Source organism: Phyllostomus discolor, chromosome 12, assembly GCF_004126475.2.
Source record: "Phyllostomus discolor isolate MPI-MPIP mPhyDis1 chromosome 12, mPhyDis1.pri.v3, whole genome shotgun sequence".
NCBI classification, from domain to species: Eukaryota; Metazoa; Chordata; class Mammalia; order Chiroptera; family Phyllostomidae; genus Phyllostomus; species Phyllostomus discolor.
Genome location: NC_040914.2, coordinates 61,422,132 through 61,449,497, shown reverse-complemented (window position 1 = coordinate 61,449,497; position 27,366 = coordinate 61,422,132). Strand labels below are relative to the sequence as shown.

The window sequence follows — 27,366 nt, the reverse complement described above, 5'->3', positions numbered from 1 at the left end:
AACTATTATCACTATTTATCTTGGGAGGTGACAACAGTAAATGTAACTAATATTTGGGAGACACCAATTTCTCCTTATATTCCTCTGTACTGCTAAGCTTGTGGTGAGCATGCACTACTTTTGGTAGTGTGGCAATTAGTATGTCGATATGGCTGCCAACACGCCATCCCTGAACATAATGCTATTTCTGTCTCCAAGAATTAGGGGCTACTTCCCTTTCCCTTGAATCTGTGCTGGTTTTATGACTTACATTGACAGTAGAATATGGCAGAAGCCATAGTAAGCCAGTTGCAGGTTTAGCCCTTAACAGGCCTGGCGGCTTCTGCTTTTGTTTTCTGAGAAACCATTCCCTGTGCTGAAAAGAAGTTTGGTCCAACAACCTAATGATGAGTGTCCACATGCAGGGACAGAGAGAAGCCATGTGGAGGGGCAATGAGGCCCCCCAGTCATGACCCCAGGTGAATGCAGTCCCCCTGGGTGAGCCCAGCCTACACCACACGCAGCAAAAGCACCAGCACCTGAGCCCAGAGGACGCAACGTGGGGCGGAGAGGAGCTGCCCCCGCCAAGCCTTACCCACGTTACAGAATTCTGAACAGACAGATGTGGTTTTAGGCTGTTAAGTTCTGGGGCTGTTTATTACACAGAAGAGAACCAAATGACATATTATGAAAGAAAAAGTCCATAAAGTAAAACTTTTAAATTAGTAAATTAAAAGTTAAAATATTTCTGGAAATTACTTAATTAGAAGGCCTTGAGGTAATTGGTTATTATGCTGCACCCTTAAGCAAATTTTGAGTAAGATACTTCTAAAGGTGATTTATTTTGTCATTCCTTGACTGCTCTTGTAAAGCACTTGATAGCAAAATGTATTAATGTTGTATTTCTTAAATCAAGATGTTTTTCGCCATTGCAATCAAGACAAACAACAAAAAAGAGGACTTTCTTAGTCCATTCACTTTGAAGAACATAATTTTCAAACGATACTTTTCTCTATTTGGCAACAGACATAGCAGGGATTCAAAAAGCACAATCTCACCCACAATTTTAGAAAGTAATCTATCAGTATATAGGCAATTTAAAATGTAAACATCCTTTGACCCAATGATTCCACTTTGGCAAATACCAAATTTGTATTCATACATATATATAAAATATGCACATGTGTAATATATTTCTACTAGCACACATATACGAGAATTTATATTGCAGTACTGCATGTCACAGGGGAAAAATAGAGGTTCATTCACAGAGGAATGGCTGAATAAATGGTGTAAGTTGTGGTATATCCATACTATAAAACATTATGTAGCTGTATTTTTTAAAATTTTTATTTATTGACTTTAGAGAGAGAAAAAGAAAAACATTGACTTGTTGTTCCACTTGTTTATGCATTCACTGGTTGATTCTTACATGTGCCCTGACCAGGGATCAAACCCACAACTTGGCATATCAGAACGATGCTTTAACCAAAGGAACTACCCAACCAGGGCTATGTAGCTGTTTTAAAGCTCCTCTTTCATTAAACAAACAAACAAACAAACAAAAAAACCCTAATTAATTTATTTATAGGGTAGGCGGGAAGGAAAGGAGAAAGAGAGGAAGAGAAACACAGATGTGAGAGAGAGACATCCCTTGGTTGCCTATTGTAGGCACCCCAAACAGGGACCAAACCTGCAACCTAGGCAGGTGCCCTGAGCAGGAATTGAACTGGTGACCTTTTGCTTTTCAGGAAAACACCCAACCAACTGAGCCACACCAGTCAGGGCTCCTTCTCTCATCTTAATTCCCACATCAAGCCAATTGGTACTCACAGTAGCCTGCTGGACAAATCCAATTATTCTATTTTCCTTTGTTTTCTACAACTGGCTAGAAAAAGGTGGTTGTCAGCAGGTGATATGAAGAGTTGACAAAGTAAGGGTGTTTTGCAGGTTTTAAGAGTTAGAAATATACCCTAAACCCAGGACCCACTCTTTTCCTGGAAAATAGAGTAATTTGAGAAAAGGTACCTGATAACCTAATAGAAGTGTAAGTCGCTTTGCCCCAGCATCCTGGGTGTCATTCTACTTACCCTGGTGCACTCCAGCAGAGACCTGAGATTTAGTTGTCTCCCTTCATTCTCCATTCCAAAAATTAATTCCTGATCTTTCCTATAGATTTCACTGAAGGCAAACTCTTTAGATGAATATCTTCAACATGAATATGGCTATTTTTGCTCTTATTTTTAGAAACTTCTGATCTAGAATAAACTGGAACTTGTTTGAGCTTGCTGAATAGAAGACTACATTCTGCCTTCAGACATAATTCAGTGCTATTCTTTGTGTATCGTGATGACACTAGCAGATCCGAGTTGCTCTCCCTGAGCAACAGCGAGTGCACTGAGTCATGCATCCGCCCTTCCGCCCATCAGTCCTTCCCTTCACCCCACTCCTTCCTTCCATCAGCCCATCCACCCACCCACCACAGTCTCTGACAGGTTCCGCCATTCATTCTGGCAGCAAAGGTATACATTTGGGAGACAGCTGATCAGGGTTAGAAATCAGGTCTTAAGCCATGGAATAATTTTTCTTTATGAAACATTCACAGTCTCATTCACTGCTGACATGAGTGTACATTTCTGGAGGGCAGCTTAGCACTAAATAGTAAGAACCTTAAAAGCGTGCATATACTTTGACCTAGTAATCTCCCTAGTAGGAACCAATCCTAAAGAAAGAAGACTCACTAAAAGGATTTATGTATAAGAATAAACAACAGGCCCTGGCTGGTGTGGCTCAGTGGATTGAGTACTGGCCTGTGAACCAAAGGGTTGCCAGTTCAATTCCCAGTCAGGGCACATGCTGGTTGCAGACCAGGTCCCCAGTGAGGGATGTGCAAGAGGCAACCACACACTAATATTCCTCTGTAAAAATAAATAAATAAAATCTTAAAAAAAAGAATAAACAATAGCACACTTCTCATAATCTTAAAAAGTTCCTCATAAGGAAAGGAAGCCTGGAAACCTACTTAAACAATAATAGCTTTCTAGAGGATAATTAAATATTATGATAATAAATTCAAATTAAACCAATAAATCTTATTTTTCAAGAAATGTTTAATGATGTGGAAAAGTGCTTGTAAATATTAAATTTAAAAATGCAGTATATATACAGTATAATTACAATTCTCAGGAAAAAGGAAACTAGAGGAAAATATCAAATTATAAACAAAAAGTAGTTACTTCTGAATGGTGAAACTATGTAATTCCTCTGTTTCACTTTATAATCTTTTCCAAATTGTCCAAAATTACCACGTATTACTGATACAATTAGGAGGAGCAAGGTTGATAAACAGATTTTAAACTTATATCTCTGAAAAAAACTGACATAACGAAGGAAAAAAAGAAGAGAAAGAGAAAGAGTTATTCAGTCTGGCCTTCAACCTTCAATTCTGACCAGGTAAGTATTTCCAACTTATATTAATATAAATATTTGTTGAATTGAACTATTCCAATGCTAACCTAGGCAGACTTGGCAAGAAGCATTTCATCTGAGCCTCTGAATTTTGCTGAAAATTCTCCTTTTAAAATATGCGAACTCTGCTCTGGCTGGGTGGCTCAGTTGGTGGGAGCATCATCCCATGCACCAAAAGGCAGTGGGTTTGACCCCTGGTCAGGGCATATACCTGCGCTGCAGGTTCTGACCCTAGGTAGGGTGCACACAGGAGGCAACTGATTGATGTTTCTCTCTCACATCGATATTTCTCTCTCTCTTTCTCCCCCACCTTCCTCTCTCTGTAAAATCAATAAGCATATCTTCAGGAGACAGTTAAAAAAAATGTGTATATATATATATATATATATATATATATATATATATATGAACTCTAATCCCTGACTGTTGTTTATTGCTGCTAAGATCTATGAATGCCCAACTGGTACCCAGTACTGGTACCCAATTATTCACACATGCAACCTCCCTTTTCACCTTAATTAGGCCTATGCGTGAGATGAAAATCTCTGAAAACTATCATACAAAAGCTATTTTTCAGAAATTGCCTGGCTGTGCTGTGATAGTGATGAGGGACTAATGTCACCCTGTAGCACACTGCCACATTCAACCATAGGGTCTTGAGAAGAAAAAGGACAGACGAGGCCATTTCCTCTGTGTTCCCGTAATACCCTCCACAGGCCTGTCACCTTCTGAGACGACTTGAGTCTGAGTTGACTTCTCCCACTACACTGCAATGTCCCTGCAGGAAGAGACTGTGGCTTTTCTCAGGCTCTTATTTCCCCGGCGCATACGGTAACTATACAAGAAATGTTTTTGAATTGAACTACACTGATGTCACTACCCTTAAGATTTAAAAATATATATTCAAGACTTAAAAAACTTTGAGCATTAGGGAAGAACTACCAAATTACCCAGGAATTTATATGATCTGGAACTTGACAAAAGCAGGAAATTGAATTAGAATGCAGAGCATGTTTGGGTATTACAATGGGCAGAGGTGGAAAGTGTTTTTTCCATCAAAGATTTCTGGCCCAGGTTCAGGATTCAAACGACAGCCACATACAAATTAAAAAACCAATTTCATTTACTTTTCTTTCTTTTTCCTTAGAATGAGAAAGAAATATCAGCAAAAAAGATACAAAACAGTCCCTAAATATAAGGGATAATTTAAAATACACTTTAGTTTATATTATGGTACAATAAATGTAAAAGGAAGGCAAAAAAAAGGGTAGCAGGCATACATAATCACTTCAAGGGTGGCCACAGGCTCTAATGAGGACATATTCTCGTATTTAGCAGGAATCAGAAATGACTATCCACTAAAAAATTACACCATAAGATTGGTATAAAACAGATGATGTTAGCCACATGCAGAAGCTTCCACATCCGAAAGCACCGGTAAATCTACTACAGAAAGGATGAGTAACTTTTTGAACTCTGTCCAGTGAGATGGCGGTCGACAGTGTAAGTGCTGGAGTACTGTACAACTCCAGGCACGCCGTTCGCACAGTGATGCCTCTTGGAGTTTTTACAGCTGTGAACAACCTGAATAACTGTACGTGGCATTCCTGGATTTGACTAACACATCTGAGTTACAGCAGAAATGGAATGGCCCCCATGAGCTCTAGAACAGGAGCTTTCCAGAGGAGCTGGATGGACATTTTGGGCCGGATCACTCTTTTCTGTAGGGAGCTGTCTCGTGCATTGCGAAATGTTTAAGAGCATCTCTGCCCTCGCCATGGCAGCATACCAAGCCTCCAGGTATAGAGACTTTGGCTCCAAAGCCATGCTGCTCACCACCCTGTTTCAGATGGATGGAACAAGAAAACTTACCTAACGCCCTGACAATCCGCATCAGGACTTCCCCGACTTTCATTCTGGTCTCCGGAGTGTGCTTGTCCTTACTGCCATCATACTGAGCCAACAGACCAAGCAAGATTTTCTCAGGGTACACATCTGTGAGCAGGGCAACGCCTGGGTAGAAAATAAGAGAAGTCATTACTGTTCAGGACTGAAAGGCAAATAAACCCAGACGGCCTGTGGTGGGATGACCTCAGAGACATTTAAACCCACCTCTGTTATTCTCAGCAAGGACTGCCCTTTGTCTGAAGGGACAGCATAGTGAGTGGAAAGAACATGGGTCTGGGAGGCCAGACCCTTGATTCTTCTAGTCCCAGGCGTCTGTGACCTCCAAGATCACTTCCAGCACTGACATTCTACGATCTATGAATTACAGATTCTTGGAGCAGAGGCTCGATGATTACAACCATGGTAGGGATTCACCCAACAGCAGCGGACAACTGGATTAAATGCCTTCTAGGAATCTTGATTCTGAGACTTAGGGTTCTGTATCTACTACTGTCCCTGCCAACACATCAACTGGAGGCACAGCAGTGATTCCTGTCTCTGCTGCAGTTCTCCATTCCAGTATGAGTTCTCTCTGTAAAACTGTCGACAACAAGAGCAATTTCCACAAGGAAATATCTTCAGAGCATCTGGGCATGATCAGTAGCAGACAGAGGCTTATGGCTGACTCCCCTGATCAGAAATAGGGAAGATCCCGCTTGTGAGTCCCCCTTCCTAGGACTTGCTGATCCTGTCGCCCATCATGCCAGCACCTCCCAAGTGTGTCATCGGCAACAGCGTTACCATTATCTGTGCCCAGCTCCATAGCAAGCAAACTTTAAAGGGGTGGAGGAAGGAGAGAATGACCTCAAACAGGACCAGAAATAAAGCCCCTGGTCTCAAAGCATACAAATACAATTCCATCACTGGGGTTGGGTAGGTGGGCAAAGTTATATACTTCTTAAGAATAGTGAGACAAAAAAGAAAAGAAAAAGAAAACGAAGGAAATATGAATTTCAAAATATATCCAAGATGAGAATGCTTCTCACCACCTCCATCTCAAATAGTGGTTCATCATCTCTGGTCTGGTTTTTTTCAATGATCTCCTACTTGGTCTCTCTGCTTCTACCCTGTTCCCTAATTGCAGCTGGAACTTTCTGGTTAAAACATAAATCAGGCCCCATCACTTTTCTGTCCAAATCCTTCAGTGGTTTCCCTTCTGCCCTAAACACGAGCAGCGCCCACTCCCCACCTGCCTCTGCTTTCTCTCTGACCCCATCTTTCACCACACTCTCCCTTGCTCCCTGTCGTCCAGCAACTCCAGCCTCCTCGCCGTTCTTAGAGCAGACTGACCGCCTTACTTCCCCCTCTGCCCAGGCTACTCCTCATCCAGGGAGCCTCACTGCTTGCTTGCCAAACCCCATCACGGTTCTGTTCAAATACCACGTTTGTCATATATAAAACAGCAGCCTCCTTCTCTCACCACTCTCTGTCCTGTTCTCCCTGCTTCATTCTTCTTCTCAGCACTTAGCATTACCTGACACATTACATATTTGCTTATTTATCGACTGCTCTCCTCCTTAGTAAGTGAACTCTACAAAGTGAGGGATTTTGTTTTATTCCCTGTTACAGCTTCAATGCCTAGAAGAGCGCCGGCACACAGCAGGTGCTCAATAACTATTTGTTAAATGAATGAATGAACAAAAAAAGAGTTCAAAGATACAGTCTTGATACAAATTTCAGGAATTAAAAAAGAAGATAGGGAATGAGTAATATAAATGTTTGAGAAATCTGTAATTATTTTTTTTTACCTGAGTTAAGCATTCTCCTGTTTAAACTTGACAATCTTGCAGGCAAAGTCTACATACCATTTTCTGTTATAGGTTGTGATTCCATTCTCTTCTAAATTAGATATACAAAAGGCGGAGCACCTGCTGAGGGCTGTGCTTGCCTGCCCATCCTCTCTTCTGCTCTCCCCACCCCTACCTTTTCATTGCTTCAGGAAAAGCCTGGGAAGTCTCTGCAGGTGGTCCTAAGTCGCAGCTCTCTTTATGTAGCCTCCAATTTAATACAAACAGAAGCTCTGCTCTTAAGGGAGTTTCAGGCTGTGGCAGAACCTGAATTAGATAGCTTCCCTGTTGGCAAAATGTGACCCTGCATTTGTAGTTAGCTCTATTATGTAAAACAATGGACAACTTCTTGGAGGTCCAAGGTGGAATTAGAAACATCCTAGCACAGGAAAAAGGTCCACGGCTTAAGAAAAGATAAATGTCTTGTTTACTAAGGGAGAGAAAGGAAACAGCTTCCAAGTTCTGAAAGAGCCCCAGAGGAAAAATGAATGGTGCTTGGTAACTGCCATTCCGGTAGATGTTGGATAGCTGATATGTTTCAAGGCCTCATGCATATTACAGATCTGTTGCTATCATAACTACTTTTCATTAGAAGTTCTCAGCCAAAAAACCTGACAGATCTGCTTCCTTTTTGGGAATAAAAGGTTGTGACTTTATAATGGAAATCAGTGGGAAAATGGGATTGGCTTTATAAAACTTTGATCTATATCTAGCTTTTCTAAAGCACATCTATTATTAAAATCCCTCCTACTGTCATTTATGCCTATTTTCTCTCATTAATCTTTGGCAGAGAAGAACAGTATGAGCATACTATTCTTCTATATATGCTTCGACATGCATCAAAATGAGCTTTTGACTCCCTCCCTGTATCAGGCACTTTCGGTGGCACACAGCACCTTCTCCCTCCCAGTGGTGGCACCAGGTGTTCCTCTGGTAGGTGTCCCTTCCCCCCACTTTCAGCCTTTGTGTTTGGAGCGGAGCTAACATCCTACTTTCCCTCCACATGCGAACTCAAGTTCCAGGCTGGCCAGGCAGGACGTTGCTTCCCATCCCCACCACAATGGCCGGTTCAGGAACAGGCAATGCTGTTCAATCCTGAAGCCCCGTGGGAACTACTGGGAAAGATGAGTTCTTCTCACTTTTCTTTCCTGTTGAATCACCTGAAGCTGCCAGTGGCCACTGCGTGGAGAAGGCCCACCCAAAATGGTGCCAACGCAGAGGAGGGGGAAGCCGAGAGAAGGAAGGAGAAGAGCAGAGATCTGATGGTGTGCTGTGAGGCCCTGGGTCCGGCCAGTTAGACTCCCTGGATCTACCAGCCAATAAATATCCTTTATGCATCTGCCAGTTTGATTATTTTCATTCAAACACAGCCTTCTTCTGATACATATTTTTTTAATTTCAGATTTTTTATTTTTACTTTTCCTATAATGCCAAACTTTTAATTCCACTAGGGAGCTTTAAATTCTCCCAATCTTGCATTAAGATGTTGCCAATAGCAAAGTACAGTTTCCTTGCTTCCCACAGTCCCATTAGCAATTGTTTATTTATCTTCCTGCTGGGCTGCTCCACAGGCTGCTGCCAAATGGCCCTCTGACTGTTTGAGTGTTATCTTTTAGGACACGGTTGCCACCTATGAGTTTATAAATCCACAGAGGACAAGGGCAGTGAAGAGAATCATATATGGCGGTTACGACTGTATAACGATGTGCGCGGATGAGACGTGGTATAGCTGTTTCTGTTTCCTATTTGAAAAGCTTTCTGAATTGTGACAACTGAGGAAACACGGCCATAACCTTTGCATGAACCTTGGCCCCTCACACCAGATAACTCCTTTGTAATGGGAAAGTGAGGTAATTTCTGGATCAGCACAGGCTTCAAGGAAACATGACACATCAATCTCTTGGGCAACAAGAAGCAAATGATTGTCTGAGAGAGATAGCCACTCCTACTCTGATCCCAAGAAAATGACTGCGTTTCAAGATGTAACAGATAAGATGCACAGCAGGTAAAGGCGAAATGAACAAACCGGCAAGAGTTCATGAAAGCATTCTGACCTGCGTTTTGGGGAAAAGCATAGGATATGGGCAAATCACCTTTAAAAATATTATTAAAAGTACTGTATACAACAAAACAGAGACAATCAACTTTGTAAAGTGACTTTTTTTTCTCCCGATGACTTTCATGATAGAGCCAGAAACGTCCTCTGTTCAAAGTGGTTTTGGCTTCAAGGTGGTCCCTCCTCATACTGCTCAGTGGCTCTGTGGACGGACCTTCGGCAGTGCCAACAGTGCCGGTGTAGTCTCGCCTGCACGGTGCGCTTACACCATAGGGAAGACAGCTCAGCGCCCAAGGTCTTTGCTGACTGGCTCTGTCCCTAAGCCCACCAAGCCACCCCCACTCCAAGACTAACCTGCCTCATTCCCCTGGGCAGATAACCACCTACCTCCCCAAATCCCACGTCAATCTGCAAAACCACCTACTCTAACCTCTTGGGTATTTCTGCCGAAAATATGTAAAAAACGCAAAACTGCAATTACTGTGTGACTCCATTTAGATGAAATACCCAAAATAGGCAAATTTATGGACAGAAAGTAGATTCAGGCTGTGGGAGTTGGCGGGAAATAGGGAGTGACTGCTAGTGGGTATGGAGTTTCTTTTTGGAACGATAAAAACTTTCCAAAATTGGTTGTGGCGATGGTTACACATTCTGTGAATGTATTTACTAAAACCCACTGCATCGCATACTGTAAGTGGGTGAATCATATGGTATTTCAATTATATCTCCAAAAGTTATTATAAAAAACTATAAGAAAATACTTCATATCTACCCTTTGAGGTTTTTAGAATAGAAGAAAAAAGGAGAAAATACTGTACATCTTGAATGCAAAGGGAAACCTACTGCCAAGAGCGGAGCATCAGCTTCTTTTTATGTTTAAATCTGTTTTGGTTGCCCCTGCAGGGTGAGTGGGAAGAGGGAGACAATGATTTGTTATTTGAATGGGAAAACAAATCAAACATTTCACATTTCAAAGAGTCTGTCTTGCATTTGTAAGAATAATGTTTACACATCTGAATTCTGTGGTAAGGCAGAAATTCAACTCTAGGAATTTATCCTAATAAATATCGTATCATAAGTAGAAAATTACCTCTGTGCAAAATCATCACTGTGGCACTCTTTGGAAAGAATGAAAACAAATGTTCATTAACAGAGGATTGATTAAGTTGTGGTCATTGATGCAACAGAATACAATGCAGCCATAAAAAAATAAATAAGCTTTTTAAGAACTGATATGAAATAAATGCTAAGATTTTAAGTTAAGCGAAGTGAAAAGGTATAAAACAATATGTACAGAATTCAATGATTTGTGTACATAGAGAAAATACACTCATAAACTAGTTCTGAAGGTATCCACAAGAAACTAATGATATTGGTTGTTTAGGCGGGAGAGAATATGAGGAGTTCAGGGAATAGTAATGAGAGAAAATACTTTTTATTCTGTATCTTTCTGTACCATGTGTGAATTTTGAACCATGTATTTACCTATCAAATGTAAGTAAATATAAGATTTTTAAAGATGTTATTTATTTATTAATAAAGAGAGGGGAAAGGAGGGAGAAAGAGAGGGAGAGAATCATCAATGTGTGGTTGCCTCTCACCGGGCCCCCATTGGGGACCTGGCCTGCAACCCAGACATGTGCCCTGACTGGGAATCGAACCAGTGACCCTTTGGTTCACAGCCTGCACTCAATTAAATATAAGTGTTTTAAAACCTGCCCCGGCTGGTGTGACTCAGTGGATTGAGTGCCAGCGTGAACCAAAAGGTCACCGGTTTGATTCCCAGTCAGGGCACGTGTCTGGGTTGCAGGCCAGGTCCCCAGTAGGGGGCACGTGTGAGAGGCAACCATGTCTCTCTCACACATTGATGTTTCCCTCCCTCTCTTTCTCTCTCCCTTCCCCTCTCTCTAAAAAAGTGAATAAATAAAATACTTTTTAAAAAATCTGTAATAAGGGGCATGGCCTTTTAAAACAGAATAGCCTCTTTCAGAGGTGACAATATAAAAAGAATCTGCACGCAAACACGGCAGAATGACCACAGACATTTGTATTCCCTTCCTCCTGAAAGCCCACTCAAGTGATGACTGAGGAATAACAAAGATAAACACAACAATAAAAAGAACAAGATATGTGTCCAAGGCTGAAGTCTAGGTAAAGAGAACAAAGGTGGGGGAAAAATGATACATATTCGATAGAGCTGTTGGGTCATTTTTTAAAAAAATTAGCAATAATTACATAGAAAACTAAGCAAATGTATAAGAGAAAAGATGGAACTGGGCTCAGCAGTGAATAACACCCATATAGTCAGCAGCGAGTGCTGCCCAGTGACGTAGCCAAGACTGTGACGGGGAAAGGCAAGAGGAGAAGGGCGGTAGGTGGGATATGCAGGTGTGAGTGTGCACGTGTGTGCGCATGTGCCAAATCCTCACCCAACGTACAGAAAGTAACTAACGTCCAAGACATCTGCATAAGCATTTTCTTTATAAATGAGGAGGCAATTACTAGGGGAAAAAAAAACACTAAAAAGGGATGGGCAGAGGGAATGGTTATCTCTGGAGAGTAGAACTCTGAGGGGGTAGAGGCAGGTCAGGGGATAAATTTTCTGACTCTTTACAAACTATCTTCAAAGTAAATTTATACAAATAAGTTCTTTTGAAAAACTAAAAAGAAGCTAAAAATGTGTATTAACCTGTGGAGGAAGCTCTAGTTTAAAAGAACAATGATGGTGAAGAGAAGAGATCAGGCACAAGGCGATTGTCCTTCTGATTGCAAAATGGTAAGCACCAAGCTGTGGCTGTCCTCCCTGGCAGCTCCACTACACAGAGGTAATAAAGGCAGAACCTGAAGAGAAGGAGAACACTACCCGTTAGTAGGTTACTTCAGGTGCTTCATCTGAGACCCCTCACTATGATGGACAGTAACAATAACTTCAGCTCTACAAATCCAGGAAGTTGCGCAAAGTGGGGAAGTTGGTTATCAAATCAAGGAAGTATGGGGAGTTCAACTGAATAGCTGGGCTGTCTTTGTAATTGGAATAAATGATAATATCTAGCATGTCAATTAGATGTTAAGTTTCTCTGAAGCTCCAAAGTTGTGTTAAGTGTAGATAAGCCCCAACAAATTTTTAAACATTGGAGATGAGTGAGTATTCCTCAGGCCTGAGGGAAAAACAGGGTCAGGCTAATGAGCTGTGAAGAATGACAGTTAAAAATTTGCAAGAACTGTACCCAGTGTCTATCTCTTTAAATATTATTTCCTAAATATTACATTATAATAGAATATTAGTTCATGAAATTCACAAATGGCCCTAACTTGACGTGCTGCCACCATTCGCGATGACAGGGGAGCCATACAAGAGGAAACCCAAAACTTGGATTTTAATGAGTTCCAATTTTTAACCAGAGATTCAGAAGCACCTCCACTCCACAACATCTTTGGGCTACTGTAGGGCCCTTACATTTTTTAATTCTACTACCCTCCTCAAATGAATAAAATAAAACCCAAAACAGCACCATAAAGCCTAGAGCCCACTTTGGCAGGGCTGTCTCTATCCCATAACTCTGGGCGAGGGTGAGGGAGGAGTAAGAACAGGGCTAAGAAAAACAGAGCCTCAGGAACGCCACGTGGTCAAGGGTTCTGTTTTACGCCCAGAAATACGCACAAAGCTGCTCTAATACTGACTGAAGGAGTAAGGAAGGCAGCAAGAAAAAAGAACAGCAACCACCACTGCTTTGAGAGTAACCACTGCCCTACCTGTTCAGAGAAATGTACATGTCAGCTGACCGTGGCTGACAAACAAACACAATGTCATCATCCATTTAATTCTCTTTATGTAGCTTTCAAAGAGTAGAAAAGCACCTTAACCTTCTCTTTATGCTACCGAAACAAACACATGCTGGTTAAAAGAAAATAGGAGCTTCTGATTTCCCAGCAAACAGTAAGCGGTTCTCTCTTAGACTATCCAGGTAAGAGAACAGAACACTTGGTAACTCCTACAGACCCCGAGATGGGCGGTCCCGGTGGGAGGATTGCCACCTGAACTCCAGATTCATTGTTTTCTAAGTTTCTGCTGGCATTTCACCTCAAGCCCGTGCAAAGAGCAGCTGCAGAATCAGCAGCGCTGACTGATGCGTCAGGCCCTCACTGGTGTGGAGAGAGCGGAGCCTCCCAGGGCTGTCACCTTGCCTGGAGCTCTGACAAGACAGGGCTGATGGCTCCCATTCTCTGGTGTCTCAGGACCTGGAGACTTGCTCTGGGCACCAAACAGTGATACAGTCAAGACCTAAACTTTTCTGAAATTCTTTTTGTCCTCAGTTAAGCCTGGCCGACTGTCCTGACGAGATGAAGAGGTGGGCGTTGGCGACAGGCACGAGGACTGGCTTAGAAGCTGTGGTTGTTGGGGAACAAGGCAGCCGTGCCTGGTAGCTCTTCCACTGTGGTTTCATAGAGAAACCAGGCAGAGACACTGCAAATTTCCTCCAGGAGTCCCTCCTCCCTGATAAATGCATTTCCACGCTGAACACTTCGCCTACAACTTCTGGGAGGGACCAGAGCTAGTCATGGAAGAACAGCTGTTTTTAGCTGAGCTATCTTATCATACTGGAAATAAAAGACAGAAATGTATTTCTTTCAACTTTTGTCTAGTTCGAATTTAAGACGTTTTAATTCACCTGACAAATGTGGTGCATGTTGAGGTTTCTCTGTGTTAGCGGCAGTCAACGTAGCATATTTCCCATATAAAAATGGTCATCCCAAGCAAGCATCTCCACTCCCAACCTTTCCTCTACTGCTGTGTCGCGGAGCTTAACTTCAAGTTCCTTTTCATCCTCACATACAGTTTCTGACGCGCCGACTTAACGGACCCTCTCGGCAACTGAACAAGCTCCATGCCACAGCTCCTAACACGTGCTGGTGAAAGAGCGAACGCTGTGCCACTAGAGAATCACAAGTAAGAGCGGAGCAGGGTGGCTCTCCAAGCTGCCGTTCTCCTTGTAGGTACTGATTATGAATAGCACCTGTATGGGCACATCTGGGTGAAAGTTTGCTGCTAATTTAACCAGCTGGCTACTGGATTGCAAGACAAAAAAGAATAGATATGTTGAATTTTATCTAATTGGTATTCTCTGACTTAATCATTTTGTAAGTGGAATCACTTTACAAATTAAATATAGAAAAGTTATTAGTATGGTCTGGTTTCTAAGCAACCATTTCATTAAGCAAAGCTCTACTTGGGAAAAACATCTGTTTGTCAGTAAGGTTTCTGCTGTCATCACATCAATGCGTGGGGGGAAAGCCACGGGTCGCCCTGTGATGTGGTGACGCCTAGTTGTGAGGAGGTCAGCGGGGGGTGCTGCAAGGGAGAGGGCCATCTGTTTCATTCTGCGCTAGTCTCTGAGACTTGTTACCATGAAATGATTCAGTTTTCCTACACAGCCACATAATAAAAAAACAACAACATTATCTCCTGACTATAAAAGTAATAAATGTTTATACTAGAAAATGTGAAAAATATAAGAAAAAGGCACAAATAAGAAAATAAAGAGCACTTTGAATTTTTGACACTTTCATGTTAGATCTCATTTGAAAAATGAATCCCACAGTGAAAAAAAAATTGAAAATCACTGGCCTAATATAATTCCATATTGTTTTACCTTTTTCATCTGCAATTAGGGTGTTTTTTTGCAATGGCTCGGGGCTATGGGTTGGACAACTGAGTTCAGAGATTTGCAGACACAGCCAAATGCATACACACTGCATTTCATGAAAACAGGCTCAAAGAGACAGCGTTCTCTACCAGGGATGAGGAGCAGGTGATGAAATAGTAATTGTATGGCATGACACATCACAGATGACGTGTTGTAAAACTTCCTTGCTAGGTCAGATAGATGGCCTAAAACCGTGGGTTTTTTTCAAATCCTTCTTTTTCTTACAAGCAGCAGAAGTTTGTTTCATATACAATCTTTAGAGGAGGCTCAATTAAAGAGAGAAAAGCAGAGTCCTCCGGTTAGAGGAGGGTTGCCTGGTGCCCCGAGCCCACCCGCCCACCCCTTCCTTCTTCACTGCTCCTAAGGGTCCTGTAAAACACAGGCACTCACACAGTCCTTCCGGCCCACAGCCCCTCCCTGCCACAGCACTGCAGCTTCGCTGTTCCCTCGGTCCTGAACACTCTTCCTTCCCCTCTGTACTAGTCAATTCCTAATCATCCACCAGATCTCAGCTTACTGGCCACTTCCTCCTTCCCCTCCTGTCAAGTAAAATGACCCTAAGACAGCTTCTCTTATCACAGTGTACCTTTTCTTCTCAGTATACTTCCCATGGTTTTTCTGAGATTATTTGATTAATATTTACCCCTTCCTGTCTTCCCTCCATTCTTGACTGTAAATCCCACGAAGGCAGTGCATGACTCACAGTGCCCTCCCACCTAGTAAGTGCTCAAAAAATATTTGTTGAATGAATGAACAAACATTTTAAACCATCAAGAAAAAGAAATCAAATGGCCAAAAATATTTTACAATTCTTTCTGTCCCTATCTCAAGTCAGGTTACCAATCATGAAAAACAAAAGTTGGACGTAAAGTGCTTCTCAAACAGCCTTCTCCTGAGAAAGAACGCTTGCGCGATCATGCCCCGGCAGGTGGAAGGGAGAGATGAGCTCATCGGGGCTCGGGTAGCTCACTGCTTGTGATCTGTTCCCGGAGGCTCAGTTCGTTCCCAGACTCCCAGCCTCTTCTGGGACAGCAGAGATGCCACGCACTCAGGAAACAAAACCGTGTTTAAAAGTCTAATTTAAGAATGTAAAAATGAGTTGCCAAAACTGCACAGACCCCACTTAACTGCACTTTTCCACCACAGCCTACGAGCTCAACGAGACCCAAGCAGCGGAAATTAACGCTTCAGTGAAAAATGTTAAACGTATGATTCAGCAACAAAAGGAACTATGTCAGGGTTAATAAAAAGATATAATTGGGCTTATTAAGTGTGTGAACAGATTCAAGGATCTTCGTGGTCACATCTGGGGAGATCAGGAATTTTAATTTGTACATGAACTGAAGGGTCATGCGGGCTGCTTGCGTTTCAGTCTGGGAGGGAAAGGTAAGGGCAGAGTGCCCTTCCAGCTGTTACACCAAAGCAGTTCCAACAAAATGAACTGATTTCTTAGACAGTAAAGGAATACTGTACTTACCGATGAGTCTAATGAGGAACTTGACAGTTTACTTATGAGCTCTCTCACCATTTTATTCTCCTTAAGTTGCCTTCAAGTTCCAACTTTACTGATGAAAGGGTGACTCCAGGACAAAACTGAAAGAGCTGTTCTTCAGGGAGCATACCTGCACCTTCTTAATGTTTTGTAGACATTTAAGCAACTGACACCTACCCAAGGCACCTTGCAATTGGCCCCTTAGCCGTGAATCGGTCTTTGTGACAGCTGGCTTATGTGAGTAGGGAGGTCAAGGGTTTGAAATGAGCTCTGGAAACCAAGAAATTAAGAAGTATTTACTTGTTTGGCTGAAAATGTCAGGATCTGGTTCTACTGCCTGCAAGAGCAGAGGCCATGCTGACTTGAGAGCAGAAGGAAACGGAATGGAGGGAGGGAGGAGGCACGAGAGGGACAAGAGAGCTCTGGACGTGACTGCGGACTGCATCACTCACTCGCTGGCCTTCTACTGGTACCAACCCATGAGCCTGGATTTCTTTGTCTGGAAAATGGGGAGATACATCGACCCTCATAGGGTGTGGTAAGGAGTAAATGAAATGATGTTAAGTTACGTCTGATATGTGGTTGGTGCTCAGCAAATCATGAATGAAAACAAGAAAAAAGACTTACATAAGTAATAATTACCAATAAGCATGGAATCCCAGAAGCTGAGACATTACTGGTGGACTGGAAACAATGAGCCTTTAAAGGTGCCCGAGAGCCCACAGAAAAGTGCAGGTGTCAGCACTCTGACCGCTCCACACTGCAGCCCAGCCCCACTCTTCCCTCCTCACCCACGTGGCTCCACTACCAACCCGAACTGCCTCCCTCCTGTGTACTTGCCCTGCTCTTGCGCATCTTCCTACCTTTGCTTTTCTTTCAGCTTTAGTCCCCTCTCTCCATCTGCAGGGGTCCCCATCTGCAGGGGTCTAATCCTGCCCATCCATCTCTCAGAGTCCTAAAAGTTCCATGAAAAACTACTGCTCTGAGTTTTTAAAGTTTATTTTTTAAGATGCATAATTTAGTGGTTTCTGGTATCATTTACAAGATCATACAATAGCCACCATCTAATTCTAAAACATTTCATCAGTCCCCAAAGAAACCTCATATCTATTATCAGTCACTCCCATCCCTCCCTCCTCCTGGATGTTGGCAACCACTAATCTACTTTCTATTTCTATGGGTTTGCCTATTCTGGATGTTTTACATGAATGGAATCACACAATATGTAGTTTTTTGTGTCTGACTTCTTTCACTGACCATGCTTTCAAGGTTCATCCGTTTTGTAGCATGAATCAGCACTTCATTCCTTTTTATTGCCAAATACTATTCTATTGTAAAGATATACCACATTGTATTTATCCACTTTTCAGGGGATGGATATTTAGGTTCTTTCTGTTTTTTGGCCACTATGAATAATACCATTTTGAGCATTCACATATCACTCTTATGTGGATATATGTTTTCTTCTCTTGGGCACGCATCTAGGGATGGAACTGGCTGGCCGTATGGTAACTGTTTAACCTTTGGAAAACTGTCAGACTGTCGTCCGGAGCAGCTGCACCATTTCACATTCCCATCAGCAGTGTATGAGGGTTCTGATTTCTCTGTGGCCTCATAATTTGTATTAAAGTAAGTTATTTTTAAATGTCATTTATTGGCATGAGAGACGCAACAAGTATCAAGAGTTCTATACAGAGAACTACATGTTTACACAACCCACTATCTCCGTCGACTGCATAAATCCTAGGGGTGGATTTCTGAAGCCTCCTTCCTGGTGCCCCGAATGCGATGCGGAGGCCCTGCACGCTGAACCTGTGAAGACCGCCGGTGGGCAGCAGGGCAGGCAGCGTGAGGTAACGTGCTCTCATGCTCCACACACGAGAGATGAGTTTCAAAGATACACACAGAGACTGCTTACAATGTAACACTACACGTTGCCAAATGAGCAAAACCACACACACACACACAATCAAGCAAACGTGAGGTCAGCATATTATTAAGTTATAGGAAGAGTCGATTTATAGTGAAACTATTCCCCATAGGCCTGCTGGTTCTCCTACACCGAGATCACCTGAAAACTCAGCTTTCGCACCTTGGAGACAGAAACAACATGGGCACTGGGATTATTTTTCCCTATACAAAAGCATAGTCTTCAGAGCCAGAAAGATGTAAGACTCAAATCTTGACTTTTTTTCTTTGCAATGGGACAATATAAGTCTTTATTTTTTTAAAGTATATTTTACTGACTATGCTATCACAGCTGTCCCCTTTTTTTCCTCCTTTGTTCCCCTCCATCAAATCTCGATGTTGACACTTACTGTCTGTGTCGCTTTGAGCCAGTTTCTTAACCTTGTAGAGCCCCAGTCCCCTCGCTGGCAGACAGGAATAATCCCTGACTTTCCCGGTTGCTGTGACTGGCACACAACAGGCACTCAGCAAATGCTGACTTCCATAGTACTTATTGCCGTTTCTATAATACAGCAATTATCCAGGGAAGATAACAAAACTTGAAGTAGCCAGTTCATCATTTACTTACATGTAAAAGTACTAAACTGCTAAATATGGTCTTTTAAAAAATTTTATTAATTTATTTTTAGATAGAAGGCAAGGGAGGGAGAAAGAGAAGGAGAGAAACATTGATGTGTGGTTGCCCCTCATGTGCCGCCTACTGGGGACCTGGCCCACAACCCAGGCATGCGCCCTGACTGGGAATCCAACCGGTGACCCTATGGTTCACAGGCTGGTACTCAATCCACTGAGCCACACTAGCCAGGGCCTAAACTACTAAATATCCTGACGCAAATCTAAATGTACCGATCTTCAACCGACAGTGGGAAACAATGGAGAGACATTTGAAAAATAACGCTGATGTAAAACTCAGATGTTCTGGGCTTGACATGCAGTCTCTGACTTGAGGGGAAGGGCATCGTATACGTTGCCTGGGCTGTCGAAAGATGAGGTGCTGTGAAGTGGGAATCCCTGGAAAATGGGTCTTGTGCCAACTCCACCACTCTCCCAGTTTTTGTGACTGTAGGCAAATCAATTCTTCATTTATAAAAGGATTATAATATCTGCTTTTATTGTATTTCAGGATTGCTGACAGGGTCAGATCCGTCTAGATGATTAAGCATTATTCAACTTTAATAAATATTATTGATAATCACAATCATAATATTTTTTAAAGCACGGCAATAGGGCCAATTTCTACCATTATCTGAAGTTCTAGAGAAGTAATACAGTGTATTGAAAAGAAAAGAATGAGACTTGGAGGCCAAGAAAAAGGTTCAAATTACTTGCTGTGTAATCTTGGAAAAGGGATTTAACCAATCTAAATCTCAGAATCTTTAGCTGTAAAATGGTGTATCTCACATCATACTCAAACATTAGCTCAAACTGGATCACAGACCTAAAACTATACAACTCTTGGAAGACCACACAGAAGTAAATCTTTAATATCTTTGGTTAGACATTGACTTGTTAGAAATGACACCAAAAGTGCAAGAACTAAATGAGAATATTGATAAGGTGGACTTCATCGAAAGTAAAAAGTTTTGTGCTTTAAATGACACCATCAGCAAGAGAAGAGACAACCCACAGAATGGCAGAAAGTATTTGCAACTCATATACTTGATTAAAAAACCTGTTTTCAGAATATCTAAAGGATTCTTACAACTTAAATAATAAAAATAAATTTAAAAAAATTAAAAATGGGCAAAGAATCTAAAAAGACATTTCTCCAAAGACGAAATACAAATGGATGATTAGCTCATAAAAAAATTCTCAATATCATCAGTCACCAGAGAAATGCAAATCAAAATCGCAGTGAGAAACCACTTCCCACCCAGTAGGACGGGAGTCAGAAACAGCCAACAACAAGCATTGGCAAGGATGTAGAGAAACTGGAACCCTCATACACTGCTGATAGAAAAGTAAAACGGTGCAGCAACTTTGAAAAAGTTTGGCAGGTCCTCAAAAATTAAGTATACAGTTACTAAGTGACCCAGCAATTCCACTTCTGGGTGTATACCCAGGAGAAATGAAAACACATGTCCACATAGCAACTAGTACATAAATATTCATAGCAGCATTATTCATTATGGTCAAAAGTGAAAATAACCCAAATCAACATCAATCAACTGATGAACAGAGAACAATATCGTTAGTTAATTAATACAATACAATGTTTTTCAGCTTGAAGATGTAATGGAGTACCAACCCATGCTGCAACATGAATGAACCTCAGAAACGTTAAGTGAAAGGAGCCGGACACAAAAGATCACACGTTGCGTGATTCTGTTTACATGAAGTGCCCAGAAAAAGCAATCCCACAGAAACAAAGAGTGGGTCAGTGGTTGCTGGGGGCAGGGGGAGTAGGAAATGTAAAGTGACTGATAATAGATACCATGTTTCTTTTTTGAAATTATGAAAAAGTTCTAAAATTAGACAGTGGTAGTAGTTGTGCTACTCTCTAAATATACTAACAATCACTGAATTGCACATTTTAAGTGGATGAATTTCAGGTACGTCAACTGTAGCTCAAATAAGAAGTTTTAAAAACGGTGATAACGCCTGCTTCCCAGAACTACTTCAAGAACTGACTGAGGTGGCATGAATGAGAGACGTTTGCTAAATGCTCATTTGTTAATTAGGCGGCACAGAAACCAGGTCAGGACATAAAAGAAATCTTCCCATTTCAAGGGCATAAGTGGAGATGATAAACTTCACAGGGCTGCGTTCCAAATTTCAATGCCAGATCCAATTAGATGGTCCTTGAAGGGGTAGAATTATTCTCAGTTAATGGTTTCCCAGCGTACTTCATTCGAGGTGGGACTCTGAGAACGAGATAGGGAGTTCTCTCCGACAAGTTAAGATTTGTAACGCTGCTCAGTTGAAACGCTGTAAAAACAATCTCGCCCTGAGTGCACCTTCCCCCCTGGCGGGCCCTTTGCCTTCTCTCTCCTTGGCTCTTTTGTCAGAAATGAAAACTGAAAGGAAGAGTCAGTGCGATCTGCTTGGGCATGTCCAGAAGTTGAGATTCTCTTCACTGCACACGCTGACTTACTTTTACCTCTCAAGCTTGGCTCAGAATCTAGGATCTTTTTGTTTTGTTTCTTTTTTTGCGCGTTTTTCCCCCCTTTTTCAATGAGCCTGGTAGTTTTATCCAAAGATCCTTTTGACACTGATAGGGAGCACTTGGATCCCTGAATCCCTAAAATACACCTGCCTCTGGTGTTGCTTTCGGTGTGTCCTTCAGTAATTCAAAGTGACTGAGAGGACACGTGAGCAGACCCACGGTATGACACACAACCTGGCTGTGATATCAGATTGGAAGATTATCACTATGTGTTCATCACATTCTTTACCGAACACCGATTTCAAAACGGAAGTTTGGAAATGCCCAAATCACTGAATATAAGTTACGGGACTCTCAAGGACATATTTTTAACTCCAATCTTGGGAAAAAGAAGAACTTCCACTTCTTACCTTATATAATACTTCCTTGTCACTTAAAATTGTTTTAAACAATGAAAAAAAGAATAGATAAGGAGTCTTAAAAAGGGGAGACCCTTAATGGCGATGGTCTAAGAGTAAGTCGTCCATTTATAAACGCTGGATTGTAACTGGAACTCAGCAAAGTGGTTTGTAACTCTCAGCCTGCAGAGGCTGCTCCCGAGCACGGGAGGGCAGCTGCTCTAATAACTAAGTCAACCATCACTTTTTTACTAGGGCTAAAAGTAGGTGCAGGCAATCTTCCATAAAATTAAAATTTAACTCATAGGGAACTTAGTTCTCAGGTTGTTGTGAGGGGCAGGTAATACACACGTAAGAAATTCCTACATCAGGCACCAATAAACATCTGTTGAATGAATGAGCTTATTTAACTCCCCTCTGCCCTATGCTAAGACTGCTAAGCTGGTAAAAAATTACAAAAGAAATCCAAAGTATCAATAAATCAGGTAAAACGTATATTGTAACTTTTACATGGAGCCATTTAGGCAGCCTAGAAAAGGAAAACATTAAACACACACTCCCACACACAGTCCCCCAAACTAATGCTACCGAAGTCACAGCTAGGCGTTCCGAACGCTGCGGGACATTCACAGGTGGGCTGGTCCCGTCGGACTGGAAGTCCAGCGTGGCTTAGCTCCCGGAGTGCTTTAGGCCTGGGCAGGGAACGCTGGCAACACAGGTGGGAAAATTCGGTTCCTTTTCTTAATGGGAAATTCACCTAAGGCCTTGGTCTTTAAGTGTACGTTACAAACACCAAAAACATCAATTAATTCAAACTTGCCCATTGAGGGGAGCTGAGAACAGAAATTACACCTCTACCTCCCATGTTCTTCATCAGCAAATTAGCTACTAACTGATTAGCACACCAATTAAAATTACTAAATACAAACACAAAACCAACAGTTGTGATTTTTATAGCAGACCCTAGGGGCTAATGAGCTCCATGGGTTAATCAGCTAAGAAGCTGTTCCAAACAGCGATGTTGCCACATGAGAGGGACACACTGAGGCTTCCCAAACCCCCGGCCCTAAAAAAAAAAAAAATCAATGAGAAACATCTCCGTCACGTTATTACAGTTTCTCAGGAAAAGTACAGAGTGACTTGTTTTCTGAGACTTATTAATTATAGACATTTTAATTACAGGCACTTCATTGATTTACTTAATTCCCAGAGGTACCATCATCGTCATGTGGCTTCCTGGGCTTGTCGGGCCCCAGACTGACCTCAATTCCTAGACTCTGGCCTCTCGGCTGCAGGGAGTTACTTTCTCTCTTGAAACCTTGACTCTTTCAGCTTCTTTTCTCACCTCATAGTCCTTTAACCTCTTTGGCTGATCATTTGGTCTCCTTTGAAGAATTTCCTTTTTGCTTTTTAACCTAGTCACAACAACTCACTGTTACATGTTTCGTATACAGTAGGCGCACAATAGATGCTTGCTGACTAGAGAATAAATCCCAAGGCTCAGGCCTTCATGACTGTATATTTTCCCCTCTGTACTCTCTCTTAAGCTTCAACTACTAGATCGGTACAGAGTCAATTAGACCCAAATTATACCAAGAGATAAGCAGTCAGTAAGGACCTATAGGTGCCTTTGTGCTCACAGAGAACCTTGTCTTTTGCAGACAACCGGCATGAAGGGCTGCATTACTGGCTTCAGTTCTTCACGCCTCCTTGCATCCATGCCCTTCACTCTGTGATCTGGCAGTTTACCCCACTAAAGGGACAGAGCATATTTCTCCACCACGTGACTTGCCTTAGTCAACAGAATGAGGCAGAAGTGATAGGATTACAGCTCCAAACTGAGGCCTGAAGAGGCCTCCTGAGTTTATCCTTGCTCTCTTACACTGCTGCCAGCACCCAGGGAGCATGCCCCGGCAGGCCGTCGGTCCAGGGATGATTGGAACATGTTCAGCAGAGCCACCCCCGCTGGCTGACAGGCCTCCAGGGAGAAGCAGAGCTGCTGGACCAGGCCCACCCTAGGGCAGCTGAGCGACATGGGCCTATAGATGTGTGACTGATGACAAATGATTGGTGTTTTAAGCTACTGAGTATTGGGGTGGACTGCCATGTAGCAATAACTAACTGACAGGATCGGCCTACTCAAGCTTTAGACCCGAGAGGTCACGGAGATCACCATGCCATTACCCAGCAATCAAACAGCGGAAGTACAGTGGTCCTCCCTTACCAACAGGTACGCTTTCCCTGGTTTCAGTTACTGTGATCGACCATGGTCCAAAAATATTAAAGGAGAGATTCCAGAAATAAACAAATCATAAGTTTTAAACTGCTCGCTGTTCCGAGCAGCATGATGAAATCTCACAGCACACTGCTCCACCCCACGTCGGACGTGATCACCCCCCTGCCCAGGGTGCCCATGCAGCAGACACCACCTGTCCACCAGTCGCTCCGCGGCCACCTCGGTTATCAGTCCATCAGATCGACGGTCACGGTACCACAGTGCTTGTGTTCAAGTCACCCTTATTGCACTTAACAGTGGCCCCAAAGCCCAAGAATAGTGATCTGGCATGTGGACACACCAAAGGAAGGGGTAAAGTACTTCCGATCAACGACAAGACCAAAGTTCTCAAATTAATAAGGGGGAAAAATCATATGCTGAGGTAAAAACAAACCTTCTCTCCATGAAGTTGTAAAGAAGGAAAAAGAAAGTTGGGCTAGTTCTGCTGTTGCACTGCAAATTGCAAAAGTTGCCTGCATGGTACCTAGTAAGTGCCATCAAGCTTTCCTATCAAGCTTTCCTATCAAGATGGAAAGCTATTAAATTTGTGGGTGGAAGGAATGAGAAGAAAATGTGTTCTGACTGACAGCAACATGTAGTGCCAGAAAGCACTGAGCCTACAGAAAGACCTGAGCAAGTGACCCTCCGAAATGAGGGACACCAGGAGATTTACTGCAAGTGAGAAATGGTTACACAGACTCAGGAATGGGTTCGGATTCACAGAGCGGTGCAACCCCGTGCCCTTTAGCTATCACCTCCCGACCCTTCATCCCCCTCCCCCAAACCCCAGGCAACCACTCATCTACTTTCTGTCTCTATAAACTTGCCTATTCTAGACATTTCATATAAAGGAACCATAAAACATGTGTTTTTTTTTGTGACTGGCTTTTTACATAACAATGTTTTCAAGGTTCATCCGTGCCGCAGCAAGTTTCATTCATTAATTTTTTAATGGCCAAATAACATTCCATCACGTGTACATACCATCTTTTGTCTATCCATTCAGTAGATAATGAACATTTGTGCTGTTCCCACCTTTGGGCTCTACGAACACCCATGTACAAGTTTTTGTGCGGACGGACGTTTTCACTTCTCTTCGGTGCATTACTAGGACTGTGACTGCTCAAGTGGTAACTCTACATGTGTCTTTTTAAGGAACAGCCGGACTGGTCTCCAAAGTGGTGTATAACTTTGCATTCCTATTTAGCTCCCTTTTACAGTAAGAAATTGAGGCCCAGAGCGATTAAGTAATTTGCCAGAGTTTTTCTAGCTGAGAAACAGGGAATAGGAGCTGCATCCAGGTGCCTCGTCTCCAGAGCCCTGGCTCCTGGCGACTGTACTCCGCTGATGGAGCCAAGAGACATGTGAGTTCATTCTGACTGTCTCATCACGTCTGCCTCTGGCCCTTTTGGGTGACTAATTCTCTACCCCTCATTGCATGAGGTCCCTCCCTATATCTGGGATCCAAAAACTAATAGAGATGTGGAGAACAACAAAGAATCACAAAAGAGAAATAAAAGTACTGCAAAAAATGTTTTGAAGAAGAAACATTAAATACCCTGAGATTATTTGAGTTTAAAGAGAGAGCAAAGGTACATATTGACAGTAGTCAAATACATAAAAGGTTAATGTAATAAGAGCTCATGTGTGAGCCATTCTTTATCTCCTTGAATTACAGGAAGTGGGATTTAATCCACAGAATAAGTAAACATAAATAAAGGCCTCCTCAGCATTGTGAGACACTGAGACTCTATAAGTACCCTTTGGGAACCCTCCAGGAATTTGAAATCAAGTCATGGAGAGGCTACAGGAAGATCAGGAGTCTTGTGGCTCTGTAACTTGAGTGATTTGTGCAAACATACATGACAGGACATAGACTCGAAGTCCTTGAACCAGGACTCACTTACCCTGGATAGCAGACAGGTATACAAAGGTGTCTTCGTGCTCCAAGTTCTCCAAGAATATCTGGAACCACAAAATACAGCAGTGATGTGACTCAGAAGAGCAAGCAAGATTGAGACCCTTATAGCAGCCTCAAAAGAATAAGTGCTTTTCTACTTACCTCTCTTAGCTAGCTAGACATTGGTCTGACTTTAAGTCTCATGGAGAAAACAGCACATAGTTTGAAGTCCCATTTTTATAATAGTTAAGAAAGGCAGTGTTGAAAGAAGTAGTCAAGTATACACCAGGAGTGAGCATGGAAACCAAAATCTGGAGGAAAAGTCCATTACAGCCCACGCTGGACGACACTCTCACGTGTGACGTGACAGACTCCAGGCCATGCCACACAGAAGGCCCGGTTTGGGGTTATGCCCAACTGGTGGCACATTTGCTGTAATTTGATTCCTTTCTCTTGCACTCAGAAAGCATATGGAAATACAAGTGAGAAACAGAAACGTTATTATTGGGATATGTTTAAATCTGTTCTAATCCATTTTTCAAAATCTTTTCCAAATTTGAGCACTTCAGCCGACATTAGTAACAAATTGCTCCCAGCGCATCTCACAACGCAGGAACACACCGCGGCGTGTCACCCACTGGGGGTCCTGCTTATCCAGAAGATACGACAGTGACGTGTTAGGTTGAGGCCCTAACATGAGAGTGAGAGAAGGACAGTGGCCATGTGCCTGTCCCTCCTGCTTGGTGTCTAGGGGAAGCGGGGTGGCTGTTCCATATGCAGTGACGCGTCCTTTGCTGGCTGGCACAGTGGTTCCCGACACCCACTGGGGGCTGCCGGTCTCCGCATGTGCAGCATGGCAGGGGGCCTACGGCTCGTTCACTGGGAAGACGGCCAGGTTGGAAGAGGTGGGGAGCATGTATGAAGTGAAGGAAGCTTAATCCAGGGTAGCAGTGTGGGGAAAAAAGAGGAAGAGATAGATTTGAAACGTTTCTTGGAAGGAAAAAAAACGACCGACAGGACTTTGATGACCTATTATGTGCAGCAGAGGGAGATTAAACAAGTTTAAAATTCGAAAGATGTTCACTCCATTCATCATCTAAGTAGGAATGTGAAGGGGTATTTTTAATGATTCCTCAAAAAAAAAATAGATACAATTTGAGGTTTTCAGCAACATTTTAACGACAAGTCCTTGATTCATTTTCATTCCACGCTTTTCTCTTCTACAAAGTGGGGGGCCGGGGGGGTGCGGAAATACCAATACTGCAGCCTACAGACAATGTCTGAA

The 27,366-nt window shown here is 42.5% G+C and overlaps 1 protein-coding gene across 1 annotated transcript in view; it reads right to left on the bottom strand.

Annotated features, from left to right (window-relative positions):
• Positions 1–27,366, bottom strand: part of TANGO6 (transport and golgi organization 6 homolog) — a 132,926-nt gene that overhangs the window by 53,079 nt on the left and 52,481 nt on the right. Inside the window, exons 14-15 of the mRNA XM_028534769.2 lie at positions 26,089–26,146; positions 5,320–5,460 (exon numbers count right to left, since the gene is read on the bottom strand). Of these exons, the coding sequence (XP_028390570.1) occupies positions 5,320–5,460; positions 26,089–26,146 (199 nt within the window). The remainder of the gene's footprint in view (positions 1–5,319; positions 5,461–26,088; positions 26,147–27,366) is intronic.